Below are 27362 nucleotides of genomic sequence, written 5' to 3'. Positions count from 1 at the left end.
ATAGTAACAATGACATTTGGACTGCTAAAGTCCCTGGTTACCACAGAAACGAAGGTGCAAGTTACAGCTTTGTGTAATTGCAGAAATCAAGGTGTCAAGACCTCTTGTCTTCCTGTACCTTTTGTATAACCATCACCATTTCTCTTGCGTTTCCCGAATATCCCGAGCAGCAGGAAAAGGAACTAGAGATTTGAATTGAGGTACAGAGCATCAGGGTGCAAGCCCTAACGAGGAAGTGTGAAAAAAGAAACATGGCGGGGCATTTTTTTTTTTCAGCAGGAAAAGACTACAGCAACTACATTGAATACAATGACATTGTTACTCTTGAATCTTGCACAGGCGCAGTGCAGCAATTCTCCGAGTACGCCTACACGCGCATTTTCTTTCTTTCTTTTTTTTTTCTCCTTTCTACTTTCTGCTCTCTTCTTTTATCGCCTCTCGTTTATCCCCCTCCCTCCACTCGGTCACAGAGTCTTCTCGTTAGTGCGTTTAAGTCTCTCCTTCCGATCCACTCTTCTCCAACCTCCACCCCTTTTTCTCCCTCCCCTTTCCCCTTCCTTTTCCGTCTCACGCGCGCCGCCGCTAGTGCATGCGCAGTAGGTACAAAGCCTCGCTCTTTGTCCCCCATCTGTCGTTCACACGAAATTAGTCTTTGGTATTAGGTAGCCAATAGAATCTAAGAAATGGCGAAAAGATGATTCCGCCTCTGGAGATAACCCTTGATTGGCAGCTCAAATATCCAATGGAGAGCGTTCTTTCGTACCCCTCGGGAGGCACCGAGCTCCGTCGTCTCGTTTCCGGCGGTCGCGCGCTCTTTTCTTGGGACGGTAGAGGCCGTGTAGCGTCGCCGTTACTCCGAGGAGAGAAGTATTGGTAGAGGGTGAGTTTTGGGACGGTTTGGTTCTTGTTTGGGAGGAGAGTGTGATTTCTTGTTATGATCTGGAAAGAAAAAGGCTCGGGCAAGGCGAGATTTGGTGAGAGGATAATGGTTCCAAGGCCTCTAGAGGCCTTGCCGCGCCGCCTCCAACGGAGTATCCAGCGCCTTGGCCCAGCGCTCTCAACTCGCTTGGGGCTTTAATCGGTTGCTCAGACTCTTTGTTCGACTCATCTGTGAGTCTTAGCAGTATCAGTAAGTTCCCAGCTTCAGCGCTGCTCTGGGCTAAGGGTGTGGGGGTCTATTATGTGGGAGCCCTGAAGTCGGGGTTGGAGGAGGAGGCGCTTTGTCAGATGCTCCTCCTCCCGGCCCCGCGAGGCCATTAAATTCCGAATGGGCCTGTGGGGCCCCTCGAACGGTGTTTCTTTGTGGAAACTCTTAGTTGGGAAGTTCCTCTTAGGTTACTTCAGACCCCCTCCCCTCCCCAGTCTTTGGCTCAGATTCTTGAACCTTCTTTATTATTATTATTGCTGTTACTTTCATCTTGATGCCTAGCATTTTGAGCCATTTACGGTACAACTCTTAAATGAAATTTAAATTTTATGTTGAGCATTTTCCGCTTTGAGAAAGCTTTTTCATAAGTTGACCCATTCTTTGTGTTTTTAACAGAAAAGTCGAGGTTAGAGGGGCCTGGCAAGCACTTCGCTGTCAAGAATCGAAGTTGAGGTAGGTGTAGGGGAGAAGTAGCACGCCTAGTTGAATAGTTTAACATAGATTATTTTTTGGTACTTAAGTTGAACTTTTTGCTAGTGATCTAAAATTAACATGAATTGACTTGTGTATTTTATATAATAAATCTGGCATCTAGTGGAGGGCAGTGATTAGATTTATTGTGTATGTTGTATAATTTATTTAAATGAAAGGCTTTAGGAAACTTAGAGAAGTACGTCACCTTGTCTGCATTTTACAGCTTTCAGACATCCATCTCAGGTTGGTAGGCTTGTAGCAAACTTCTCCCACAATTTTAACTTAATTGGACCTTTTTCCTGAAAATGGAGGGGAACATTTTTTTAGATTTCGGATATGTATCAGTGCTTGGTCCAATGCCTAAACATTTGTGCAGTTGTATCATATCCAATAGAATAGTTACAGTGTTTCTAAATCATAAACAAAACACATTGTCTCTCATGGTCCATCAGGGTTAATTAAAGGACAAATAAGTATAGAGAGGAATCCTTGCTGAAAATCTTCAGAAACCTAGTATTTAGAGGACAGTGAATTTGTTACTTAGATTTCTGGAAATATTTACACAAATATTTCCAAATGATACTCTGGTCATCATTAGAAGTAGTTGATAGCAAGAAATACTTTGCGAATACTTAGTATTTTTAGGCACTGTATCTAAGAATACTTTAGGTGCTTTGTTTAGTATTTGCAGTGAATGGATGCTTGGAAGAAAGATTACATGCAAGGAAGAATTTTAAAAGATTAGTGTTGTGAGGACTTACATTTAAAAACAAAATGGTAGAGACTTTGGTTATTAGAATGTTGAGTGGAAGGAAGAATATCATTGATGACATTTGTTTAATTGGAGCACACCTACCTATGTAGAAATAGTGCCTTCAGGAATAAGTACTTGCTTTCTTTTTTAATGAACTCTCAGTACTGCATGTACATTATCTTATTTAGTTCATAAAATTACCACCCTTTGTGGTGGATAACATTTACCCCTATCCAGAATAGTTATGAGCACTAAATGGGATAGGGCAGACATTTTTTAACCAGTGCTGGGGCTTTAACTCAGGGCCTGGGCACTATCTGAACTTTTGCTCAAGGCTAGCCCTCTACCACTTGAGCCACAGTGCCACTTCCGGCTTTTTCTGCTTGTGTGGTACTGAGGAATCGAACCTAGGGCCTCATGCATGCAAGGGAAGCACTCTACCACTGAGCCACCTTCCCAGACCCTGGCCTTTTCTGTTTATATGGTACTAAAGAATGGAACCCAGGGCTTCTTGCTTGCAAGGCAGCAAGCACTATAACACTAAGCCACAGTTCCAGCCCAGGTCAGACTTCTTATTAGCATGTTACCTGGATTTTTTTTTTTTTTTTTTTTTTTGCCAGTCCTGGGGCTTGAGCTCAGGGCCTAGGCGCTGTCCCTGAGCTTTTTGCACAAGGCTAGCACTCTACCCTTGAGCCACAGCACCACTTCTGGCTTTTTCAGTTTATGTGGTGCTGAGGAATGAAACCCAGGGCTTCATGCATGTTAGATAAGCACTCTACCACTGAGCTACCTTCCCAGCCCCATTACCTGGATTTTTAATGCTCAGTAATATCTGGTATTATCCTATGTTTCAGGCTATACCTTCTAAAACCAATGTAACCTTTCTTGGAATACATAGCTTAGAGCATCTTAACATAAGCACCTCTCTTCTAGAGAGATAAATGATTTCTATTACAAACTTATGACACGTGACTCAAAGTGGTAAGAGTGCTAGCTTTCAGCAAAAGAGCTCAAGGACATCACCCATGTCCTGAGTTCAAGTTCCACGACCAATAAGAACAACAAAAGTTGTGTTAAATGTAGTGTTTTGACTAGATTGGATCTCTATAGATTTCTAACATGTAAAATATATATTGTGGATTCCTGAAAGTGATATAAGCTACTGAGATAGCAAAATTCCTTTCATTCTAACCTGAAGTAAGAAGTACTGGGAGTAATGACTGAAGATAACCCAGGTTTCTATCATTAGGCTAGGGAAAGGGGCCAGGGAGCCATTTAATACTTAAAACTCAAATATTCAAAAAATGGGTTTTAATGCACAACTAGTCCATTCCTTGATTTGAGTGAATTTTAACATTTTGTATGTTTAAATTTCTTGCTCCAGGGCTGGGAAGGTGGCTCAGTGGTAGAGCGCTTGCCTTGCATGCTCAAGGCCCTGGGTTCGATTCCTCAGCACCACATAAGCAAAAAGAAAAAAAGCCGGAAGTGGTGCTGTGGCTCAAGTGGTAGAGCGCTAGCCTTGAGCTGAAGAGCTGAGGGACAGCGCCCAGGCCCTGAGTTCAGGCCCCACGACCGGACCCCCCCCCCCCCCCAAAAAAAAAAATTCCAGCTCCATTTGTGTGTCCTAGGGCTTATTTTTTAATTGTGAAAATACTGTACAGAGGGGTTACAATTACATGGGTAAGGTAATGAGTACATTTCTTACCAAGCATTGTTACCTCCTCCTTTGTGTGTCCTAGGGCTTGAACTTAGCACTTAGGTACTGTCCCTGGCCTTTTTTTTTTCCCTTGCTGAAGGCTAGCACTCTAACTTGAGCCACAGCCCTATTAACTAGCAATAAAGCCCACCCACAAAAAAAAATTCACTAGTTTTTGTTGTGGTTGTTGTTTTGTTAGTTAATTGGAGATTAAAAACCTGGGCTGGTTTTATACAACAACTTTTAGATCTTAGCCTACTGAGTTGCTAGGTATATAGGCATGAGCCACTGGTACCCTGCTCTTAATTTTCCTTTCTTTCTTTTTTTTTTTTTTTTTGCTAGTCCTGGGGCTTGAACTCAGGGCCTGGGCACTATCCCTGAGCTGTTTTGTTCAAGGCTAGCGCTGTACCACTTGAGACATAGCACCACATCCGGCCTTTTGTCTTTATGTGGTATTGAGGAATCAAACCTAGGGCTTCATGCAAGAGAGGCAAGCACTCTACCAATCACCACTACATGCCCAGCCCCCCCCCCCCTTTTATTTGATGCTGGTCCTGGACTTCAACTTAGCACCTGAGTGGAGTCCTAGAGGTGTTTTGCTCAAGGCTAGTACCCTACCCACCATTCCCGCTTTTTTGGTGGTTAGTTGGATATTAGATTCTCTAGCTGGGTGCACTGGCTCATCCTGTAATCCCAGCTGCTCTGGAGGCTGAGATCTGAGGACCTTGGTTTGAAGCCAACTGGGGCAACTAAGTCCTTGAGACTCTTAACTCCACTTAATCACTCAAAATCCAGGAATGGAGCCATGATGTTTGAAGTGGTAGAACACTAGTCTTTTTTTTTTTTTCTTTTTTTAATCGGTCATGGGGCTTGAACTCTGGGCCTGGGCGCTGTCCCTGAGCTCTTCAGCTCAAGGATAGCACTCTACCACTTGAGCCACAGCGCCACTTGAGTTTTCTTGTGATTAATTGGAGATAAGAATCTCATAGACTTTCCTGCTTGGGCTGGCTTTGAACTTCGAACCTCAGATCTCAGCTTCCTGAGTAGCTGAGATTACAGGCATAAGCCACTGTTGCCCAGCTCCAGGAGACTTTTTTTTTTTTTTTTTTTGGTTGGTTGTGAGGACTGAACTCTGGGCCTGGGCACTGTCCCTCAGCTCTTCAGCTCAAGGCTAGCACTCCACTACTTGAGCCACAGTACCACTTCTGGCTTTTTCTGCTTATGTAGTGCTGAGGAATCAAACCCAGGGCATCATGCATGCAAGGCAAGCACTCTACCACTGAGCCACCTTCCTAGCCCCAAGACTTTTTTTTTTGATTCGTCCTGGGACTTGAACTCTGGGACTGGGCACTGTCCCTGACCTTCTTTTGCTCAAGGTGAGTGTTCTACCACTTAAGCCACAGTGCCACTTTGGCTTTTTTTTTTAATAGTTTATTGGAGATAAGAGTCTTACAGACTTTCCTGCCAAGCTGGCTTCAAACTGCGATCCTAAGATCTCAGCCACCCAAGTAACTAGTATTATAGGCTATTATATGAGCTTAAGAGCTCAGAGACAGTACCCAGACCCAGAGTTCAAGGCCCAGGACCAACAAAAAAATAAATATTTTTTTTGCCCAGTTCTGGGCTTGAGCTCAAGGCTTGGGCACTGTCCCTGAGCTTCTTTTGCTCAAGGCTAGCACTACTCTACACTTGAGCCACAGCACCACTTCTGGCTTTTTTATGTGGTACTGAGGAATTGAACGCAGAGCTTCATGCATACTAGGCAAGCACTCTACCATAAAGCCACATTCCTAGCCAAAAATTACTATTTATTGTGTCAGTCCAGGGGCTTGAACTCAGTCTGGGTTCTGTCTGAGATTTTCTACTACTCAAGGCTACCACTACCACTTGAGCCGTAGATCCACATCAGCTTTTTTTTATTTTTGGAGGTTAATTGGAGGTAAGAGTCTTCACAGGCTTTCCTGCCTTGGCTGACTTTCAACCTAGACCCTTAGAGTACATGTGTGAACCACTGGTACCCTGCTATTTTTGAAATTTTTTTTCAGATGATACCTTGCTATGTAGCCTAAGCTAGCCTCAAACTATTAATCATCCCTCCTCACCCTCCCCAGTCCTAAGAACACAGGTATGAGCCCCATGCCTGGCTTATATAGTAGTTATTATTTTTTTTTTGCCTGTCCTGGGGCTTGAACTCAGCCTGAGTGCTGTCTTTGAGCCCCTTTTTGCTCAAGGCTAGCACTACCACTTTGAGCCACAGTGCCACGTGAGTTTTCTGATGGTTAATGGGAGGTAAGAGTCTCGTGGACATTCTTACTCAGGCTGGCTTTGAACCACGATCATCAGATCTTAGCCTCCTGAGTAGCTAAGATTATAGGCATGAGCCTCCAACACCCAGCTAGTTATATTTTTTGGTGGTTGTGGGGCCTGAACTCTGGGCCTGGGCGCTGTTCCTCAGCTCTTCAGCTCAAGGCTAGCCCTCTACCACTTGAGCCACAGTGCCACTTCTGGCTTTTTCTGTTTATGTGGTACTGAGGAAGTGAACCCAGGGCTTCATGCATTCTAGGCAAGCACTCTACTACTGAGACACATTCCCATGCCTCCAAATGTTTAAAATATATATTTTTTTGCCAGTCCTGGCACTTGAACTCAAGGCCTGAGCACTGACCCTGAGCTTCTTTTGCTCAGAGCTAGCATTTCACCACTTGAGCCATAGCACCACTTCTGGCTTTTTCTGCTTATGTGGTGCTGTGGAATGGAACTCAGGGCCTCATGCATGCAAGGCAAGCACTCTACCACTGAGCCACCTTCCCAGCTAGTTATTGTTATTTTGCTAGACCTGGGTTTTGAGCTCAGGGACTGCTCACTGTCCCTTAGCTTCTTTTGCTCAAGGCTAGCACTCTACCACTTGAGCCACCCCCTTTATCCTTAATTTCCCAGCTTATATATTATTTTGAATATATTCTTTTGTTGTTGTTATTCAAAGGACTTGAACACAGGGGCTGGTTGCATCCCTGAGCCTTTGTGCTCATTGCCAATGCTCTACCACTTGAGTCAAAGCTCTGCATTACACTTTTTCTTTTGGTTCCAGTTGTGGGGCCTGAACTCTGGGCTTGGGCGCTGTCCCTCAGCTCTTCAGCTCAAGGCTAGTGCTCTATCACTTGAGCCACAGCACCACTTTTGGCTTTTTTCTTTTTGCTTATGTGGTGCTGAGGAATCAAACCTAGGGCCTCAGGCATGCAAGGCAAGCGCTCTACCACTGAGCCACCTTCCCAGCCCCAGCTTTAATTTTTTTTTTTTTTTGGGCCCGGTTGTAGGGTCTGAACTCTGGGCCTGGGTGCTGTCCCTCAGCTCTTCAGCTCAAGGCTAGCGCTCTACCACTTGAGCCACAGTGCCACTTCCGGCTTTTTTCTGCTTATGTGGTGCTGAGGAATCGAAACCAGGGCCTCATGCATGGGAGGCAAGCACTCTACCACTGAGCCAACTTCCCAGTCCCAGCTTTAATATTTTTAAGAGGTATCTCATTTGTTGTTAAGCTGCAAAACTTACTTGCTCACAGCATTTAAGGTTTTAGAACTTTTTGAGAAAATTCATATGTTGGCAAGAATTACTGATTCTGTTTAAGAATCTGTCCCTAAGGAAGAGAAACAAAATTAAAACTAAGAAGACACTGCAGCATTGTAACAGGTAAAAACTGAAAACAACTGTTTCCACACATTACAGTTTAGTTCATTAAGTTAGCATGCATCCAGGTGGCTAAAATAATGATAGCTTGGGGCACTGTTGGTGCACACCTGTAATCCTAGCTACTCAGGAGGCTGAGAAGTGAGAATTAAGGTTCAAAGCCAGTCCAGACAGGAAAGTCCAAGAGACTGTAATCTCAAATTAACTACCTAAAAGCTAGAAGTGTGTATCTCAAGTGGTAGAGTACCTGTTATGAGCAAAAAATTTCAAGGATAGCTCTCAGTCTCTTGAGTTCAAAAGCCTCAATATGGCACAGAAAATTAAAAGAATAGTTATTACAAAAAGGAAAGCTGAACATACAATATTGTATTAGGATTTAAGTTAGTGAAATGAAAATGTTTATTTTGGAAGGTAAATAAGCAAAAATGAAACTTGTAGGAAGACTATAGTTATATATAATTAATACATAAATATATGTTATATAATATGTACTACATTATAATATATGCATATTATATAGTAGAGAATATAATTTTAAGTATAAAAATCTGTATGCATATTTATCATATTGTCCAATGCAGTAGAAGCTTAGTTGATAGAAAATACTGTATCAGTAGTTTGTGTAAAAGATGTTATTATGTGAAAGCTGTTCATGATGTATCATAATGGAAAAGGTTGCAAAGTAGTATATGTAATTTAAAATATAAAATAAGGGTATACCAAAATGTTAACAGTGGCTATCTAATAAGTACCTTACTCTTAATTTCTGGTATTTTGTAACAGAAATGAGACACATAAGATTAAGTCTTGCCAGGTGCTGGCTTACGCCTGTAATCCTAGCTACTCAGGAGGCTGAGATCTTAGGATCGCAGTTCAAAGCCAGCCCAGGCAGGAATGTCTGTGAGACTCTTATCTCCAATTAACCATCAGAAAACCGGAAGTGGCCATGTGGCTCAAGTGGTAGAGCGCTAGCCCTGAGCTGAAGAGCTCAGGGACAGCACACATGCATGCCCAGTGTTCAAGCCTCCCACTGACAAAAAAAAAAGTAAGTCTTGAAAATGTCAACTGGCTCTCTCTGCTTCCTATTCTCTACTTACTTCCTCACCCCTCTTCCTGTATTTTTCCAGAGCACTTAAACCTCCTCAGTTACTATGTATTTATTAGGTATGCTTGTTATATTTGTCACTAGAAGGCAATCTCCTGAAGGCAAGTATCTGCTTTGTTCACTAATCCATCTAACGTAGCATCTAGCAAATAGGAGACATTCAGCAAATACTTAAGTGAATTGGGAAGAGGAACAATTATCAATAATCTACAAACAAGGCTTTTATTTCCATTTTTGACCACCTTCTGTTCCTTGTCTACATTTACACATTTTTATAAAGGCTCTCTCCTCAAAAACATCAGTTTTTAATATTTACATGATCTTTTTTTTGTATACTGAGGAATTTTAAACCTTGAGACTTTTGTTCATGTGGGCAGGATTGTACTACTGAGCTATACCTCAAGACCTGATTTTTCTTTAATTTTTAGTGCCAGGTAAGGTTCTAGTGTATTAATGTACCATAATCTAATACAAAACTTTTCAGGGGGGCCTGTACTGGGACTTAACTCAGGGCCTGGGCACTGTCCGTGAGCTTTTTTGCTTAAGGCTAGTAATCTACCACTTGAGCCCCAGCTCTACTTTTGGCTTTTTGATGGTTAATTAGAGATGAGAATCTCACAGACTTTGTTTTTTTTTTTTTTTGGGTCCAGTCATGAGGCCTGAACTCGGACTGGGCACTATCCCTCAGCTCTTCAGCTCAAGGCTAGCGCTCTACCACTTGAGTCACAGCGCCACTTCTGGGTTTTTTCTTTTTTGCTTATGTGGTGCTGAGGAATCAAACCCAGGGCTTCAGGCATGCAAGGCAAGCGCTCTACCACTGAGCCAACTTCCCAGCTCTCCCACAGCCTTGGTAGCCTGGCCTAGCTTGGAACTACAATCCTCAACCTCTCAGCCTCTTCAGTAGCTAGGATTATAGGCTTGAGTATCTGTTACATTCCTTACTTTCCCTTTGTATGGTACTGGACCTTTCCACTTCAGGATGGTGTTCTACCACGTGCACCACGCCTTCACTTCTGGCTTTTTGCTGGTTAATTAGAGATAAGAGTCTCAGAATTTTTTCTTCCTGGGCTGTGTTCAAACCTTGATCCTCAGATCTTGGCCTCCTGAATAACTAGGATTACAGGCATAAGTCACCATTGCTCAGCCAAATTATTCTGTTGGGGGGGGGGGGGGTCTGGTCGTGGGGCCTGAACTCTGGGCCTGGGCACTGTCCCTCAGCTCTTCAGCTCAAGGCTAGCGCTCTACCACTTGAGCTACAGTGCCACTTCTGGCTTTTTTCTTATGTGGTGCTGAGGAATCGAACCCAGGGCCTCAGGCATGCAAGGCAAGCGCTCTACCACTGAGCCAACTTCCCAGCCCCAGCCAAATTATTCTTTAGTTTGGATATTTCAGGCCATTATAGTGAATGTTTTCATGGCCATAGTATAGTGTTAAGGTTTCCTTAGGATAAATTTCTAGATGTAGAATTCCTAAATTAAGAGTATGAGCTGGGTGCTGGTGGCTCACGCCTGTAATTCTAGCTACTCAGGGGGCCAAGATCTGAGGATCAAGGTTCAAAGCCAGCCCAGGCAAGGAAAGTCCGTTTTTTTTGTTTTTGTTTTTGTTTTTTTTTTTTTTTTTGGGTCCGGCCATGGGGCTTGAATTCTGGGCCTGGGCGCTGTCCCTCAGCTCTTCAGCTCAAGGCTAGCACTCTACCACTTGAGCCACAGTGCCACTTCCGTCTTTTTTTTTCCCTGCTTATGTGGTGCTGAGGAATCGAACCCAGGGCCTCAAGCATGCAAGGCGAGCACTCTACCACTGAGCCACCTTCCCAGCCCCCTGTGAGACTCTCATCTCCAATAAACCACTAAAAACTGGAAGTGGCACTGTGGCTCAAGCAGTAGAGCGCTCAACTTGAGCTGAGGAGCTGAGGGACAGCGCCTAAGCCCAGAGTTCAATCCCCATGACCAACCAAAAAAAAAAAGAGTATGAACGTGGGGCTGGGAATGTGGGTTAGTAGGTTAGTGGGAGAGTGCTTGCCTAGCATATATGAAGTCCTATGTTTGATTCCTCAGTACCACATAAACAAAAAAAGCTGGAAGTGGTGGTGTGGCTCAAGAGTGCTAGCCTTGACCAAAAGAAGCTCAGGATCAATGTCCTGGGCCTGAGTTCAAGGCCTTGGACTGGCCAAAAAAATTGTATATATGAGAATATATTTATATTCTTGCCTAAAACGAAGTTATTAAAGTAGGTAGGTTGGTTTTTGTTTTGTTTTGCCAGTTCTGATGCTTGAACTCAAGGCCTGGATGCCATCTATTGGCTTTTTCACTCGGGGTTTACACTCTACCATTTGAGCCAGAACTCTGTATAACATTTTTTCTATTTTAAAGTCATTTTGTAATGTTAATGTGGATGTCCTTTTCTGCTTAAGAGGGGGACTTAAATTCATATACTGGAAAAAACCATCATTGGAATTGGATGGTGACCCTCAGGTTTTTTTCCTTGTGTGTGATGTGTGTCTAACTAGCTGTGCACAGGCGCATGCATGTGTTTGTGTGTCTGCTAGCCTGGACAGAAAGTCTATAAAACTCTTACATCCAACTAACTAGCAAAAGGGAAGTGTGAAAAGGGAAGTGTGGCTCAACTTCAGTCTTAAGAGGAAAAGGCCAAATGATAGGTAGGCCCTGAGTTCAAGCCCCAGTACCAGTACACTTGCATGCACAAAAAGAGTATCAGTAGGGTGCCGGTGGCTCATGCCTGTAATCCTAGCTACTCAGGAGGCTGAGATCTGAGGATCTCGGTTAAAAGCCAGCCCAAGCAGGAAAGTCTGTGAGACTCTTATCTCCAAAAAAACCACTAGAAAACCAGAAGTGGCACTGTGGCTCAAGTGGTAGAGCGCTCTCCTTGAGCTAAAGAGCTGAGGGATAGCGCCCAGGCTGAGTTTAAGCAGCACAAATGACAAAATAAAAAAAGGAGTATCAGTTTCTTAGGAATTTAGTCTATTGCAATCCCCTTTGGCATTTTTGAAAGGAAATAAAGATTTATTAAATTATTTTTTTAAAAAAAGAAAACTGGGCTGGGAAGATGGCTCTGTGGTAGAGTGCTTGCCTTGCATGCATGAGGCCGTGGGTTCGATTCCTCAGCACCACATAAGCAAAAAAGAAAAAACCAGAAGTGGTACTGTGGCTCAAGTGGTAGAGTGCTAACCTTGAGCTGAAGAGCTGAGGGACAGAGTTCAGGCCCCACGTCCAGACCAAAAAAGAAAAAGAAAACTGGGTAAAAGGCGTTGTTTGCTCATACTTGTGTGCCCAGCTATTCTTGGCAGTGCCCTGAGTTCAAACCTTGGTCATAGAAAAAAAAGAGTGTCAGTTAAAAAAAAATGTAATTACTAGAGTCCGTTATAGCTGATGCAGGTTTTTTTTCCCCATGTTTATTTTTTCTATTAGCATTAGTTAAATTGAGAGCTGTTTTTTGTCAGTTGTGGAGCCTGGACGCTGTCCCTCAGCTCTTCAGCTCAAGACTAGCACTTTACCACTTGAGGTACAGCACCACCTCTGGTTTTCTGGGTTTTTATTGGAGTCTCATAGACTTTCCTGCCCAGCCTGGCTTTGAATCGAGATCCTCAGGTCTCAGCCTCTTGAGTAGCTAAGATTACAGGCATGAGTAGCTAGGATTTCAGAGTAAGCCTGTAAAATATATTTTGACACAGGGTTTCCATTTTATAGCCTTACCTGACCGTAAATACTATCCTGCCTCAGCTTTCCCTTGCTGGGATTACAGTTGTGCTTCACCATGTCTGGCTAGGGAGTAGATTCTTTGGGGAAGTTAATTTCCTATTAATATATAGTATTAAAGTGAAAATATTTGTCATTCTAGTACAACTCTTTTTTTTTTTTTTTTTTTTTTAGCCAGTCCTGGGGCTTAAACTTGGGCCTAGGCTCTGTCCCTGATCCTCTCTGTGCTCAAGGCTAGTGCTCTACCACTTGAGCCACAGCACCAATTCCGGCCTTTTCTGTTTATGTGGTACTGAGGAATTGAATAGGGCTTCATGCTTGCTAGGTAGGCACTCTACCACTAAGGCACATTCCCCGGCCCACGAATCATTCTTAACAAGTACCGCATAGTAGTTTATGGATTGTTTTTATTTTGTGCCAGTACTGGAACCTGAAGTTAGAGTATAGCTCTCTTACTTTTTTTTGCTCACAGCTGGCGTTCTACAACTTGAGCCATGCTGCCTTTTTACTGGTTAATTGGAGATCAAAATACAGAGGATTGGTCTCCCCAAGTTGGCTTTGAATTGTGGTTTTTGCATCAGTCTCTTGAATAACTAGCATTATATGAGTATATAGGTAGGGACTTGACTGATTTTTAATTTTTTAGTGCTAGGGCTTGAACACAGGCAGCTTAGGTTTTAGATTTTTTTTTAACCAGTCCTGGGGCTTGAACTCTAGTCCTAGGAGCTATTCCTGAGCTTGTTTGCTCAAGGCTATAGAACTCTACCATTTAGCCACAACTTCATTTCCAGCTTTAGTGGGGGCGGGGCGGGGTGGGGGCGCAGTTAACTGGAGATAGTCTTGTGGGCTTTTCTGCCACTGCTGTCTTGGAGCTGTGATCCTTAGATCTTAACCTCCTGAGTAGCTGGGTTTAAAGGTGTGAGCCTCCGTTACCTGGCTCACTTCTGTTTTTTGGTGGTTAATTGGAATTTCATGGACTTTCCTGCCCAGCTAGGCTTCAAACCATGACCCTCAGATCTTAGCCTCCTGAGTAGTGAGAATTATAGATATGAGCTACCAGTGCCTAGACTGATTTTAGATGCTTAAACTGTTCTTTTCTCTAGTTGTTCAAAGTAACCAATTACCAGGCTAACATATAAGTCATCAGGAAGGTGATGTGACTGCATCCTTACCACCGAATATATTTGACAGTGCATTTTTTTTTCTTCGTAGAGTGAAAAAAATGCAGAGCAATAAAACCTTTAATTTGGAGAAGCAGAACCATATTCCAAGGAAGCACCATCAACATCACCACCAGCAGCAACAACAGCAGCCACCACCACCAACAATACCCGCAAATGGCCAACAGGCCAGCAGCCAAAGTGAGTAGATGCTAGGTGGTAATGGGGTAGAAATACATTCCCTCTTGGGAAAGGTTTCTTGGTTTTTTAGATGAGTCTTTTGGGAATTATAAGATGGGCCTTTAGGGGGGCTGGGAAGGTGGCTCAGTGGTAGAGCGCTTGCCTTGCATGCATGAGGCCCTGGGTTCAATTCCCCAGCACCACATAAGCAAAAAGAAAAAAGCCAGAAGTGGCACTGTGGCTCAAGTGGTAGAGTGCTAGCCTTGAGCTGAAGAGCTGAGGGATAGCGCCCAGGCCCAGAGTTCAGGCCCCACGACCAGACCCCCCCCCCCCCAAAAAAAAAAAAAAAAGATGGGCCTTTAGGATGCCCTTTTTCCCCCTCTTAATATCCTTTTTTTTTTTTTTGGTCGGTCGTTGGGTTTGAACTCTGGGCCTGGGCCTGGGCACTGTCCCTGTCCCTCAGTTCTTTAGCTCAAGATAAGCGTTCTACCACTTGAGCCACAGCATCACTTCCGGTTTTCTGGTGGTTTATTGGAGATGAGAATCTCACGGACTTTGCTGCCTGGGCTGGCTTTGAACCACAGTTCCTAGATCTCAGCCTCCTAAGTAACTAGGATTACAGGTGTGAGCCACCTGTGCCCGGCTTCCTCTTAATATTCTTTATGATGGAAAAGGACTGATTGGTTTAAACCAGTGATGGAACAGACAACAGTGGAATATTGTTCTGCTGTGTTGGCACGTTCCACTGCTAAACAGATGTCTGTTTTATTTTATCTCTGCTTGGTTCTTAGAGACAGTCATCAGAGACTATAGAACTGACTCTTAGGGTACTAAGTATAATAATTGCGAATTTTTTTGTTAGTACTCAGCTTAAACCTGGTGCCCTAGCCAGGCGCCAGTGGCTCATGCCTGTAATCTTAGCTACTCAAGAGACTGAGATCCTGAGGATCATGGTTCAAAGCCAGCCTGGGCAGGAAAGTCTGTGAGACTCTTATCTCTAATAAACCACCATAAAACCAGGCGCTGTGGCTCAAGTGGTAGAGCACTAGCTTTGAGCTGAAGAGCTGAGGGACAGCGCCCAGGCCTAGAGTTCAAGCCCTATGACCAAAAAAAAAAAAAAAAAAAAAATTGGTGCCCTAGGTGCTGTTCCTTACCTTAGGCTTAGCTAGGGATTCTACCAACCATTTGTTTTTCTTTTGTTGGTGGCCCTGGACTTCACTCAGGGCCTGGGTAATGTTCCTGAGTATTTTTACTTAGAGATACAGCTCTACCACTTGAGTCACAGCTCCACTTCTGGCTCTTTGTGGTTAATTGGAGGTAAGAACCTCACAAAGACAGCCTGGGCTGTCTTTGTAGAAATCAGTCTTCTGAAGCTATTGTTACCGGCATGAGTCACCAGTGCCCCAGCCCTCCCACCTATTTTTCTTTTTTTTTTTGTTAGTCCTGGGACTTGAACTCAGGGCCTGGGCACTCTCCCTGAGCTGCTTTTACTCAAGGCTAGCACTCTACCACTTGAGCCATAGTGCTACGTCTGGCTTTTTCTGTTTATGTGGTACTGAGGAATGGAACCCAGGGCTTCATGCATGCTAGGCAAGTACTCTACCACTAAGCCACATTCCCAGCCCCTCCCACCCATTTTTAATCAGTCAAAGTCTTCTGTATGTATGTTTTCATAAGTAAACTTTGAAGAAGGGGAACTGCTAAAGGTTGTAAAGATTGGAAGGCTAGGAAAATGGAGCAGTTGTCCTTTAAATTCTAAAATTAGATTCCTTATGAATAAGATTCTTTGAATTATGTAATTTTATGGTAGGTCCTTATTGTGTGTCTCTGTTTTAACTCAGCCTAGTTCTTGATGCATGGTAATTCTTGAGAAGCCCCCCTACTCCCATCTCTACATACTACTTTGACATTCTGAGGTACAATTTACTGATAAGTGGTTGGTCTTCTTTACTGCAAGTATGTCTCTTACCTAGTAATTTGGAGATCTTTGAAGATGTGACTGTATTTCTCTTTCCTCAATGTCTGAGTGACTCTGTTTTCTTGCAGATGAAGGCTTAACTATTGACCTGAAGAATTTCAGGAAACCAGGAGAGAAGACATTCACCCAGCGCAGCCGTCTCTTCGTGGGCAATCTTCCCCCTGACATCACTGAGGAAGAAATGAGGAAACTATTTGAAAAATATGGGAAGGCAGGAGAAGTTTTCATTCACAAGGATAAAGGCTTTGGCTTTATTCGCCTGGTGAGGCTTTGGGACATGTTTTTATTGTTGTTTGTTTGTTTTTTGGTAAGTCATGGGGTTTGAACTCTGGGCTTGGGCGCTGTCCCTCAGCTCTTTGGCTCAAGACTAGCTCTACCACTTGAGCCACAGCACCATTTACAGTTTTCTGTTGGTTTATTGGAGATAAAAGTCTCACAGAGTTTCCTGCCCCAGCTGGCTTTGAACCATGATCCTCAGATCTCAACCTCCTGAGTAGCTAGGAATACAGGCGTGAGCCACTGGCCAGGGGACATGTGTTTTAAAGATAGGGAAGTTGGGTAATGGTGGCTGTGAAAAGGTAAGCAGTGGGAATAATTTTTCGATTGTCAAAAGTTTGTAGTTGAATCGCAATAAAATAGGAAGATTTTTTTTTTTTTTGGTCACTACTGGGGCTTGAAGTCAGGGCCTGGGCACTGTCTCTTATAGAGGCTAGCACTCTATCACTTGAGCCACAGTGCCACTTCTGACTTTATCTGTTTATGTGGTGCTGAGGAATCGAACCCAGTGCTTCATGTATGCTAGGCAAGTTTTATTTTGTCCTCAGATTTTAAGTTTAACATGTTTATTTGCCTACAAGAGTATAGGGCTTAAAATATGCCCTTTAGAATTTTCTTTTTTCTTTTGTGGTAGAGATTGCTGTGTGACCCAGGCTGACCTGGAATCTTGTTTTGAGTGCTCGTATTAACAGCTATAACTCTTTCTTTTGAGACATTTCAAATAAATATAGACAATAGTATAATTAGCCTGTAAATGGGCATTTCCCAGCTTTAATAATTAGCTCATAGTTAATTTTCTCATCCATATGTATACACACATGCATTCATATTTATCTTTAAGTAGTTCTACAAAGAGTTGCCATTCAACAAAACAGTTTGTGAACACAATACATATTCATCATTGTCACTCCTTTGATCTTTTTTGAAGTTTTGGTCTTAAGTAGACACTAATTTTTGCTTTGTTTTTTGTGCCAGTTCTGAGGTTTGAACTCGGCTTCGCATTCTCACTTTTTTTTTTTTCTCAAGGCTGGCTCTCTGCACTTGAGCCCATAACTCCACTTCCAGCTTTTTGCTGGCTAATTGGAGATGACAGTCTTACATACTTTGTTGCTTGTGCTGGCTTTGAACCTCAATCCTTAGATCTCAGCATCCTGAGTAGCTAGGATTATAGGTTTCAGCCACCAACAACCAGCAGCCATTTTAATTGTTTCTCTTAATTTTTAAATGAAGTTTGAGTCAGGAAAAGTATGTGAAGAAAAACATTTCTAGGTATTATTTACCTCTATAAATGAAGACCTTAATGCAATGGCAAGTTGACTGGATCATATGGGCAGTAAATGTAAGTGTAGATTGTAGGATGATCTCTGTTTTCTGGCTGCTGTGTTCACATTGAAGAAAACAATATGAAATTGATCATGTAGAATTTTTAGTTTTAGTCAGGTAGTATAACCAAACAATTTCCTAGAACACATGAGTGCTATTGGCTTGAACTCAAGGCTTTAATTGCTTGGCTTGAACTCAAGGCAGGTGTCCTACCACTTGTACCCCACCTACACTTTCAGTATTTTGCTAGTTAATTGGGTATACGAATCTCATGGAGGCCGGGTGCCAGTGGCCTCGCGCCTGCAATCCTAGCTACTCAGGAGGCTGAGATCTGAAGGTCACAGTTTAAAGCCAGCCCAGGCAGGAAAATCCATGAGACTCTTATCTCCAATAAACCACTAGAAAACCAGAAGTGGTGCTGTGGCTCAAGTGGTAGAGGGCAAGGACAGCGCCCAAGCCCAGAGTTCAAGCCCCATGACCAACCAAAAAAAAAAATCTCATGGACTTTTTTTTTTTTTTTTTGCCAGTCCTGGGTCATGAACTCAGAATGTGGGCACTGTTCCTGAGCTTCTTTTGCTCAAGGTTAGCACTCTACTACTTGAGCCACAGTGCCACTTTGTGCCTTTTCTGTTTATGTGGTACTGAGGAATCAAACCCAGGGCTTCATACATACTAGGCAAGCACTCTAGCACTAAGCCACATGCCCAGCCATCTCACAGACTTTTCTAAATGAGTTTGCTTTGAACTCTGATTCTCAGATCCCCGCCCCTGATTAGTTAGGTTTACAGGCATGGAGAAAAGGTCTTATGTATCCCACGCTAGCCTAGAAATTGCTTTGTAGTTCAGGCTAACACTCTCCATCCTCCTACCTCATCTTCCCAAGTATTGAGATTACAGGCACATACCAACATGTCTGATTCATTATCCATTTTTCTTTCCTTCTTCCTCCTTCTCCTCCTTCTCTTCCTCTTCTTTACTGGTCTTGGAGCTTGAACTCAGGACCTGCATGCTGTCCCTGAGCCTCTTTGTGTTCGAGGCTAGCACTCTACCACTTGAACAATAGTTCCACTTCTGGCCTTTTCTGGGGTAGTTTATTGGAGATAAGAGTCGATTCTCACACTTTCCTCCCCCAGGCTGCCTCTGAACTGGGATCCTCAGATCTTAGCCTCCTGAGTAGCTAAGATTACAGGCTTTAGCCATTAGTTCCTGGCTTTCATTTTTCTCTATTTGCTTGTTGCCAAGGTATTTGGGGAAAACATTTTATTGTATGCTATGCTAACTTTATACGCTTGATGACTGTTTAGATAGTCTTGTTAAACTATTAATTTTTATTTCTTAGGAAACACGAACCCTTGCGGAGATCGCCAAAGTGGAGCTGGACAACATGCCACTCCGTGGAAAACAGCTGCGTGTACGCTTTGCCTGCCACAGTGCTTCGCTTACTGTCCGAAACCTTCCTCAGTATGTGTCCAATGAGCTTTTGGAAGAAGCCTTTTCTGTGTTTGGCCAAGTGGAGAGGGCTGTAGTCATTGTGGATGACCGAGGAAGGCCCTCAGGTAAAGGCATCGTTGAGTTCTCAGGGAAGCCAGCTGCTCGGAAAGCTCTGGACAGATGCAGTGAAGGTTCCTTCCTGCTAACCACGTAAGTGAAGGAAGAATCTGAAAAACAAAGCATGGGTTCCTGAGTGAGCATCTAGTAGCAATGTTACTATGTTCATTTAAAGCTTTTAGATATGAATTTACCTTTTCTAGTAGTGGTTTTATCCATACATACATAATACCTACAAGTGTGTAGTGTGTGTGTGTGTGTGTGTGTGTGTATATATATATATATATATATATATATACATATATATATTTATGTGTATATATCATGCATGTACATCATCACCTGCAAAAAAGTTAAAAATGCATATATATAGTTGAGATACTAATTCACCTAGTAGTATTCTTATACATGCATGCATATCACATGTATGGTATATGTATTTCTATATATATTTCTGTGTATATATTAAGTACATATTTTGTGTATATTATGTGTAAATATATGTACATAATACATGTAGTGCAAATACCTGCAAAAAGGTGAAAAAATTGATATATTGTTTTTGTGTAGTATTGAAGTTTGAATTCAGGGCCTTACTAGGCAAGCAGTCTACCACTTAAGTTCATTATATATGTAAATATATTGTGGTAGTACTGGGGATTGGAACCAGGGCCTCGTGTTAACTTGTTAGGCAAGCACTTATTCCTTTATTTATTTATTTTGTCGGTCATGGGGCTTGAACTCCAGGCATGGGCGCTGTCTCTCAGCTCTTTAGCTCAAGGCAAGCACTCTACCACTTGAGCCACAGCGCGAGCCACAACGCCACTCCCGGCTTTTTTCTTTTTGCTTATGTGGTGCTGAGGAATCGAACCCAGGGCCTCATGCATGCAAGACAAGCACTCTACCACTAAGCCACCTTCCCAGCCCTCTTAATTTGTTTTTTTGTTTGTTTGTTTTTTGTTTTGTCAGTCATGGGACTTGAACACTAGGCCTGAGTGCTGTCTCTCTGCTCTTCAGCTCAAGGCTAGCACTCTACCACTTGAGCTACAAGGCCACTTCCGGTTTTCTGGTAGCTTATTAGAGATAAGTCTCATGGGCTGGCTTTGAACTGCGATCCTCAGATCTCAGCCTCTTGAGTAGCTAGGATTACAGGTGTGAGCCACTGACCTGGGCTCCTTTTGTTCTTTTTTTTGTGGGGGGGGGTCCGGTCATGGAGCCTGAACTCTGGGCCTGGGCGCTGTCCCTCAGCTCTTCAGCTCAAGGCTAGCGCTCTACCACTTGAGCCACAGCGCCACTTCCGGCTTTTTTCTTTTTGCTTATGTGGTGCTGAGGAATCGAACCCAGGGCCTCATGCATGCAAGGCAAGCGCTCTACCACTGAGCCACCTTCCCAGCCCTGTTCTTATTTGGGTTTTAAGATAGGGTAGGGTCTAAGTTTGCCTGGACGGGTTTCAAACTTTGAAAGGCTAAGATGAGACATCTGAAGCCTGACCTCATCCTGTTAGCCCCAAACTCACAATAATGCCATTAAAAGGACTTGGTTACTTCAGGTCAGGTGTAAAGAACCCTGGGAATATGCTCAGTTGCCCAGTGGTGAAACTTATTAAGTCATTGCACCGTGACAGGTGTCAGGAGGCTGCCTAATTAGTGTTGTATGATTAATACTTCCTTCTTTCATCCAGATTTCCTCGGCCTGTGACTGTGGAACCCATGGACCAGTTAGATGATGAAGAGGGGCTTCCAGAAAAGTTGGTTATAAAAAACCAACAATTTCACAAGTATGTGGTCTTGTTAGTTGTCACCTTATTCTTTTTTTATTTCAGTTGTGGGTCTTGAACTCTGGGCCTCGGCACTGTCCCTGAGCTCTTCAGCTCAAAGTGAGTGTTCTACCTATTGAGCCACAGCGCCACTTCTGGTTTTTTGGTGGTTAATTGGAAATAAGAGTCTCATGGACTTTTCTGCTTGGGCTGGCTTTGAACCACAGTTCTCAGATCTCAGCCTCCTGAGTAGCTGTCATTTTATTCTTAAGGAACCTTCTAAAGGGTTGTGTAAACAAAGGAAAAAGCACAGTCTTTATTATACATAATGGATGCAGTAATCTTGGGAATATAATCTATAGGGAGCGAGAGCAGCCACCCAGATTTGCACAGCCTGGCTCCTTTGAGTATGAGTATGCCATGCGCTGGAAGGCACTCATTGAAATGGAGAAGCAGCAGCAGGACCAAGTAGATCGTAACATCAAGGAGGCTCGTGAGAAGCTGGAGATGGAGATGGAAGCAGCTCGTCATGAGCACCAGGTCATGCTAATGAGGCAGGGTATGTATAGGCCAGTAAGTCTGAAAACTTTGAAAAAAACAAATGGCTTTTATTCAGGAATTTATTTGTATCCCTCAGTAAAGAGAGACTTAATCCTCTGCTTTAAGTCTGTGAACTATCTTGTTGAGGACATGATGGGTTTGACTTGGTTTTTGGAATCTGGGCACTTTGGATGGGTATTCAAATTATGTCCTGTCTTTTTGTTTTGTCATGGGACTTGAACTCAGGGCCTGGGCTCTGTCCCTGAGCTCTTTTGCTCGTGGGTATTGCTTTACAACTTTGAGCCATAGCCACACTTGTTATTTTCTTGTGGTTAGAGATAAGAATCACAGACCTGCCTACTCAGGCTGCGTTTGAGAACCATGCCTCCTGAGTAGCTAGAATTACAGACATGAGCCACCAGCACTCAGCTGTTTTTTGTTTTTTTCTTAAATCCTTGTTATGGAAATAATATTCTGGACCTGTTGTTTGTAGATTTGATGAGGCGTCAGGAAGAACTTCGAAGAATGGAAGAGCTGCATAACCAAGAAGTTCAAAAACGAAAGCAGCTGGAGCTCAGGTTACTTTTTTTTTTTTTAGCCCTTTTTTTCTGATAGCTCTAAAAGATTAGGAAACCTCACTCTTGGCTTCCTACAACCTTGCTACCTCATATATTGTAAATATAAATAATTTGTGGATGCTTCTCAAGTTTAGCTGCCTGTGATCCTAGGACTTAACCTGGGACTGCACTAAAGAGCAAGGAGCCTACTGCTGGTCTCCTGCCACTCCTTTCGGGGTTGCCTTAATTCTGGTGAGCTGTGATAGTTTTCAGTAGGCTCACCTTAGCTTGGACTCCTATAAAGGTAACGTGTTCAAGTTCTGGAATGCCTCTATCTTAAAATATCTTGGTGACTGTATAGGCAGGAGGAGGAGCGCAGGCGCCGTGAGGAAGAAATGCGGCGACAACAAGAAGAAATGATGCGACGACAGCAGGAAGGATTCAAGGGAACCTTCCCTGATGCGGTATATCTCCCATGTGCCCATGATGTACCAAGCTGGTTGTGATTTGATGAGCCCACCATGGAATGTTTGTTAGGATGCCAAGTTATGACCAGTTTTTCTATGCTCTAAAGTTACCTTTTTAAAAAAAGAGTTCATAGGAAGGAGAGGTAAGGTTTGAAGAGGAATTCTGCCTCCCATGAAATTTAGGATGGAAATTTTATACTTCGTGACAAGCAAGTGTAGCCCACTTGGTTAGGGCACTGCTGTCCTTGCAGTTGTAAGAGTTGGAGCCCTGGAAGAAGACGACTTTCTTTTTCTGTTCCTAATGGGAAACATTGGAACATTCAGGTCAGCTCTGTGACCTGAACTCAGTGTACAACTCACAAGGAGCTTTAGTGTTCCTCAGCTTGCTCTCAGTGCTCTTGGGGTATGTGACCAATATTAATGTCCCTTAGTGTGTGGTCCTCAGTGGATTGTGGTAGAATACATTGCTGTCTTGGACTGTCTTGAGTATATTTTGTTTTTCAGAGAGAGCAAGAGATAAGAATGGGCCAGATGGCTATGGGAGGTAAGGACTTAGGTTTCCTTTTTTGTCACTATAGTGAACTATGTAGCTTCTGTCGAAATTTAAAGGGCTGACATTTCCAGGAACATTATTTGGGCAGTGGGTATGAGATAACAGGTAGCCAACAGGTCTTATTGAGTTCTTTTCCTTTTGTATAGAAAGAAATGGGCAGTCTCCCCTGTACTGATCATGATCCTCTGCTTTAGGTGCTATGGGCATAAACAATAGAGGCGCCTTGCCCCCTGCTCCTGTGCCAGCTGGTACCCCAGCTCCTCCAGGACCTGCCACTATGATGCCAGATGGAACCTTGGGACTGGTAATAAGCTGCAGGAGACTGGTAATAAACTAAGTGACTAGTAGGAGGAGAAAGGACTTTTTCTTTATAGCACCTGTATTTATCTACTTCAGTTTTACTACAGATGTCAGTCTTTAGGACTACTAAAATATAACTTTAAGAGTGTGGGTGGGTGTGTTGGTACTGGGGCTTGAACTCAGGGCTCTATGTTCTTGCTTGGCTCTTTAGCTCAAGACTGGCACTCTACCACTTGAGCCACACAGCTCCACTTCCAGCTTGTTGGTGGTTAATTGGAGATAAGTATCTTATGGACTTTCTTGTCCCAGATGGCTTCGAACCTTGATCCTCAGATCTCAACCTCCTGAGTAGCTAGGATTGTAGACATGAACCATTTGTTCCCACCTATGCTCTTTAGTTTTGAAAATGTTTTTCTTTTTGTTTAGCAGTGTTGGGACTTGTACTTGTTAGGCTCTCTACCATGTGAACCATGACTTTGACCTATTTTTAATCTTGAGCAAATTCAATAACTATACTTCTTTTTGTGTCAGTCCTGGGGCTTGGAACTCAGGGACCTGGTCAGCATCCTGAGTAGCTAGGATTACAGGCATGGGTCACTGGCACCCAGCTCAAATGGTATTTTTTTTTTGTGCCAGTACTGGTGCTTGAATTCAGGGCCTGGTTTGTTGTCCCTGACCTTTTTGCCAAAGGCTAGTGCCTAGTTCTCTACAACTTGAGCCATAGCTCTACTTCTGGCTTCTTTATCCTGGAAATCATAGTCTCCCAAAGTTTCCTGCCCAGTTTGGCTTTGGACCACAATCCTCAGATCTTACCCTTTGAGTAGCTAGGATTATAGGTGTGAGCCACTGGCACTGCGCTTAATTTATACTTTTTATTTTGGATTTAAGCAACTACTAGTTGCTGCCATGGGCAAGCCACTTTTTTACCAGCTAGTCCTGGGGCTTTTTTTTGGGGGGGGGGGATGGGGGTGGGTCCAGTCGTGGGGTCTGAACTCTGGGCCTGGGCGCTGTCCCTCAGCTCTTCAGCTCAAGGCTAGCACTCTACCACTTGAGCCACAACACCACTTCCGGCTTTTTTCTTTTTGCATATGTGGTGCTGAGGAATTGAACCCAGGGCTTCATGCGTGCAAGGCAAGCGCTCTACCACTGAGCCACCTTCCCAGCCCCAGTCCTGGGGCTTTTGCACAAGGTTAGCACTCTACCACTTGAGCCACAACATCACTTTTGGCTTTTTTTTTTTTTTGTTAGTCATGGGGTTTGTGCTCTGGGCCTAAGCACTGTCCCTCAGCACTTTAGCTCAAGGCTAGCATGCTACCACTTGAGGCACAGCACCATTTCCGGTTTTCTGGTGGTTTATTGGAGATGAGTTTCATAGACTTTCCTGCCCTGGCTGGCTTTGAACCTCAGATCTCGGCCTCCTGAATAGCTAGGATTACAGGTGAGAGCCACTGATTCCTGGCATTCTGGCTTTTTTTGTTGTTGTTGTTTATGTGGTACTGAGTAATTGAACCCAGGGCTTCATGCATGCTGGCAAGCACTCTACCACTAAGTCACATTCCCAGCCAAACCAGTTTTTTTTTTTAAAGGGAGTTGGTTAAGGTTAGGCAATATCACATAAATCACATGTTAATCAAAGGCTTCATAGCTCATAGGTCCAGGTTGTATTGCTTCTAGTAAGAAAAGGAATCGTAACAATCTGAATAGGCTTCAGTTTCCTGAGAATGGTGTTTTCTAGTTGCTTAGAACAGGAAAAAGAACTTGGATACAAATTATCCAGCTTAGGTATTTAATATGTGATACTGTTTAGTTAGTAGTCAGGAGTGTAGATTAAAAGTTAAAGCTAAGCCGGGCTCTGGTGGCCCACGCCTGTAATCCTAGCTACTCAGGAGGCTGAGATCTGAGGATCGCAGTTCAAAGCCAGCCCGGGCAGAAAACTCCGTGAGACGCTTATCTCCAATAAACCACTAGAAAACCAGAAGTGGCGCTGTGGCTCAAGTGGTAGAGCGCTCTCCTTGAGCTGAAGAGTACAGGGAGAACGCCCAAGCCCAGAGTTCAAGCTCCACGACCAACCAAAAAAAACAAAAAACAAAAAAAAAAGTTAAAGCTATTGGGAGAGAGCATGGGAAAAGATGACATTTTCCAAAAAGAAATAAGAGTCATTACCTGACTTTTGTAACTACTTCCTCTGTACATCACCTTTATAATAACAATAAATTGCTTTTTTAAGTTAGAGGGCTGGGATGTAGTGACAAGGCACTTGCCTCACAAATGCAGTGTCCTAGGTTCAATCCCTAGTACCAAAAAGAAAAGACAAAAATAGATACAGTTTTAAAACACATAAAACATAGAAGCCAGGCACCAAATGCTCATCCACCTATAATCCTATCTATTCAAGAGACTGAGATCTGAGAATCTTGGTTCTAAGCCAGCTTAGTCAAAAAAGTGTGATCTCTAAGATCTCCAGTTTACCACCAAAAAGTCAGAAGTAGGGATGTGGCTCAAATGGTAGAGTACCAACCTTGAGCAAAAAAGCTAAAGGACAGCATGTAGGCCCTGAGTTCAATACCCAGCACTGCTCTCTCCCCCCAAAATATAAAGGTAGAATGATTAAGTGGGCTCCTAATTCACATAAGCTGCTTCTGTGGTTCATCTAGTAAGAAGAGTTGTTTTTGTTTTGTTTTTTTTTTTTTTTTTTTTAATTTTTTTCATTTTTGGTACTGGGGATTGAACCTAGGACACCTTGCATTTGCAAGGCAAGTGCTTTGCCACTGAGCTCCATCCCAGCCCTGTTTCGGTTTTTTTTAATGTATTTTTTTGTCTTTTCTCTTTTTCACTAGTGTTCTTGCTTTGTTTTGGTAGTACTAGGGTTTGAGCTCATGCTTTCCAGGCAGATGCACTACCACTTGAATCTACCCCCAGTTTTTGCACTAGCATTTTGAGCTGACTTAGGTACCATATCCATAGCATCTGGAGCATTGAGTGGTTGAATGGAAATGGACCCTAATGGAGAGACTTGTCTGTATAAGTGAATGGAATTTTTAGTGCATAGGTTCTATTGTAATGTTGTTCTCTTTTTCTCTTTAAGACCCCTCCAACAACTGAACGCTTTGGCCAGGCTGCTACAATGGAAGGAATTGGGGCAATTGGTGGAACTCCTCCTGCATTCAACCGTGCAGCTCCTGGAGCTGAATTTGCTCCAAACAAACGTCGCCGATACTAATAAAATTTGCAGTGTCTAGTTTCCCAAAACCCTTAAAAGAAGGACCCTTTTTGGACTAGCCAGAATTCTACCCTGGAAAAGTGTTAGGGATTATCCCAATAGATAGGTCTTTCCTGCCTGTGTTACTCTGGAGAGTTTACTTGGAGGCGGAGGGCAAGGGAGGGGGTGATAGTTAACCAGTCAGCTCTGTGTGGGTGTGGTATATTGTTAAATCAATCGTGTGGTGCATTCCTGAAGTCTCCGTGTAATTGTTGGGGTCTGGGGAAACTGTAACAAACTGGATCATTAGCCCTGATAATCTTGATCATTCCACACTTTTTTTTTGGGTCAATAATGTTTTATTTGTTCTCAACCCTACAACTCTTCAACCCAGAGACACTGCCACATATACCACAAAAACCAAACTTCCCCCAATGACCTAGCCTCATTTCTCCATTCACTCCCAGGTGAGAATTCAGGCAAATGTCCAGAGGTCACAGACTGCATATGTACGGTTTTGTTATAGCCCATATATCACCCCTTCATGTCCTAAGGAAGACATTTTCTCTTAGAGATTTTCATTTTAGCATATCTTAAAAAAAGCAAACTTGTGTTAACTTGCCTCCATCTTTTTCTTGGGTAAGGACAACCCAGGAATTACCTTCTTGTGTCCATGATGTTGACCTTCACAGCTTTTCTTGATAGGCCTAGAATAAACATGGGAACAGGGTTGCTGTATGCTGATGGTCTGACAGTAGCTCTTAGCCTTGCCTATCTTAGGTAGTTAACGCTGTGCTTTTTTTTTTTTTATCGGTGTATTATGTTTGATTGTCCCTAATACCTGAAAATTTGGAGTTTTTCTGAGAAATGGATCAATGATGCAGCATCAACTTATTAAAATACATTTTAAGCCTTTTAATTTTCTGTGCTATTTTTGAAGGGGAAGGGAGGGCGG

The 27362-nt window shown here is 43.2% G+C and overlaps 1 protein-coding gene across 5 annotated transcripts; it reads left to right on the top strand.

The window, feature by feature from the left end:
- The first annotated feature begins 774 nt into the window (after positions 1-774).
- Positions 775-27326, top strand: Nono (non-POU domain containing octamer binding). Of its 5 annotated transcripts, none has more exons than XM_042694841.1 (12): positions 775-880; positions 1544-1600; positions 13783-13931; positions 15957-16150; positions 18827-19128; positions 20717-20812; positions 21154-21350; positions 21825-21909; positions 22250-22352; positions 22860-22899; positions 23103-23212; positions 26294-27326. In XM_042694841.1, the coding sequence occupies exons 3-12, from the start codon at positions 13793-13795 to the stop codon at positions 26426-26428; spliced, it is 1401 nt and encodes a 466-aa protein (XP_042550775.1). In that variant the 5' UTR covers positions 775-880; positions 1544-1600; positions 13783-13792; the 3' UTR covers positions 26429-27326. The 5 variants fall into 5 exon arrangements, with proteins under 5 accessions (XP_042550775.1, XP_042550771.1, XP_042550772.1 ...); XM_042694837.1 differs by having other exon boundaries at positions 23103-23233; XM_042694838.1 differs by having other exon boundaries at positions 1544-1602; positions 13787-13931; positions 23103-23233.
- The last annotated feature ends 36 nt before the right edge of the window (positions 27327-27362 follow it).

The sequence above is a fragment of the Dipodomys spectabilis genome, unplaced genomic scaffold (genome assembly GCF_019054845.1).
Source record: "Dipodomys spectabilis isolate Male_0828 unplaced genomic scaffold, ASM1905484v1 ptg000176l, whole genome shotgun sequence".
NCBI classification, from domain to species: domain Eukaryota; kingdom Metazoa; phylum Chordata; class Mammalia; order Rodentia; family Heteromyidae; genus Dipodomys; species Dipodomys spectabilis.
The sequence above is the reverse complement of the archived record's forward strand: the minus strand, read 5'-3'. Positions and strand labels throughout refer to the sequence as shown.

What these genes read in the sequence shown, in the direction of transcription:
- Nono (XM_042694837.1), top strand. Translation starts at nt 13,793, where the DNA reads ATGCAGAGCAATAAAACCTTTAATTTGGAGAAGCAGAACCATATTCCA. An exon ending in AAAAACCAACAATTTCACAA is followed by an intron (nt 20,813 to 21,153) that starts GTATGTGGTCTT and finishes TATAATCTATAG; the next exon opens with GGAGCGAGAGCAGCCACCCA. An exon ending in CGAAAGCAGCTGGAGCTCAG is followed by an intron (nt 21,910 to 22,249) that starts GTTACTTTTTTT and finishes GTGACTGTATAG; the next exon opens with GCAGGAGGAGGAGCGCAGGC.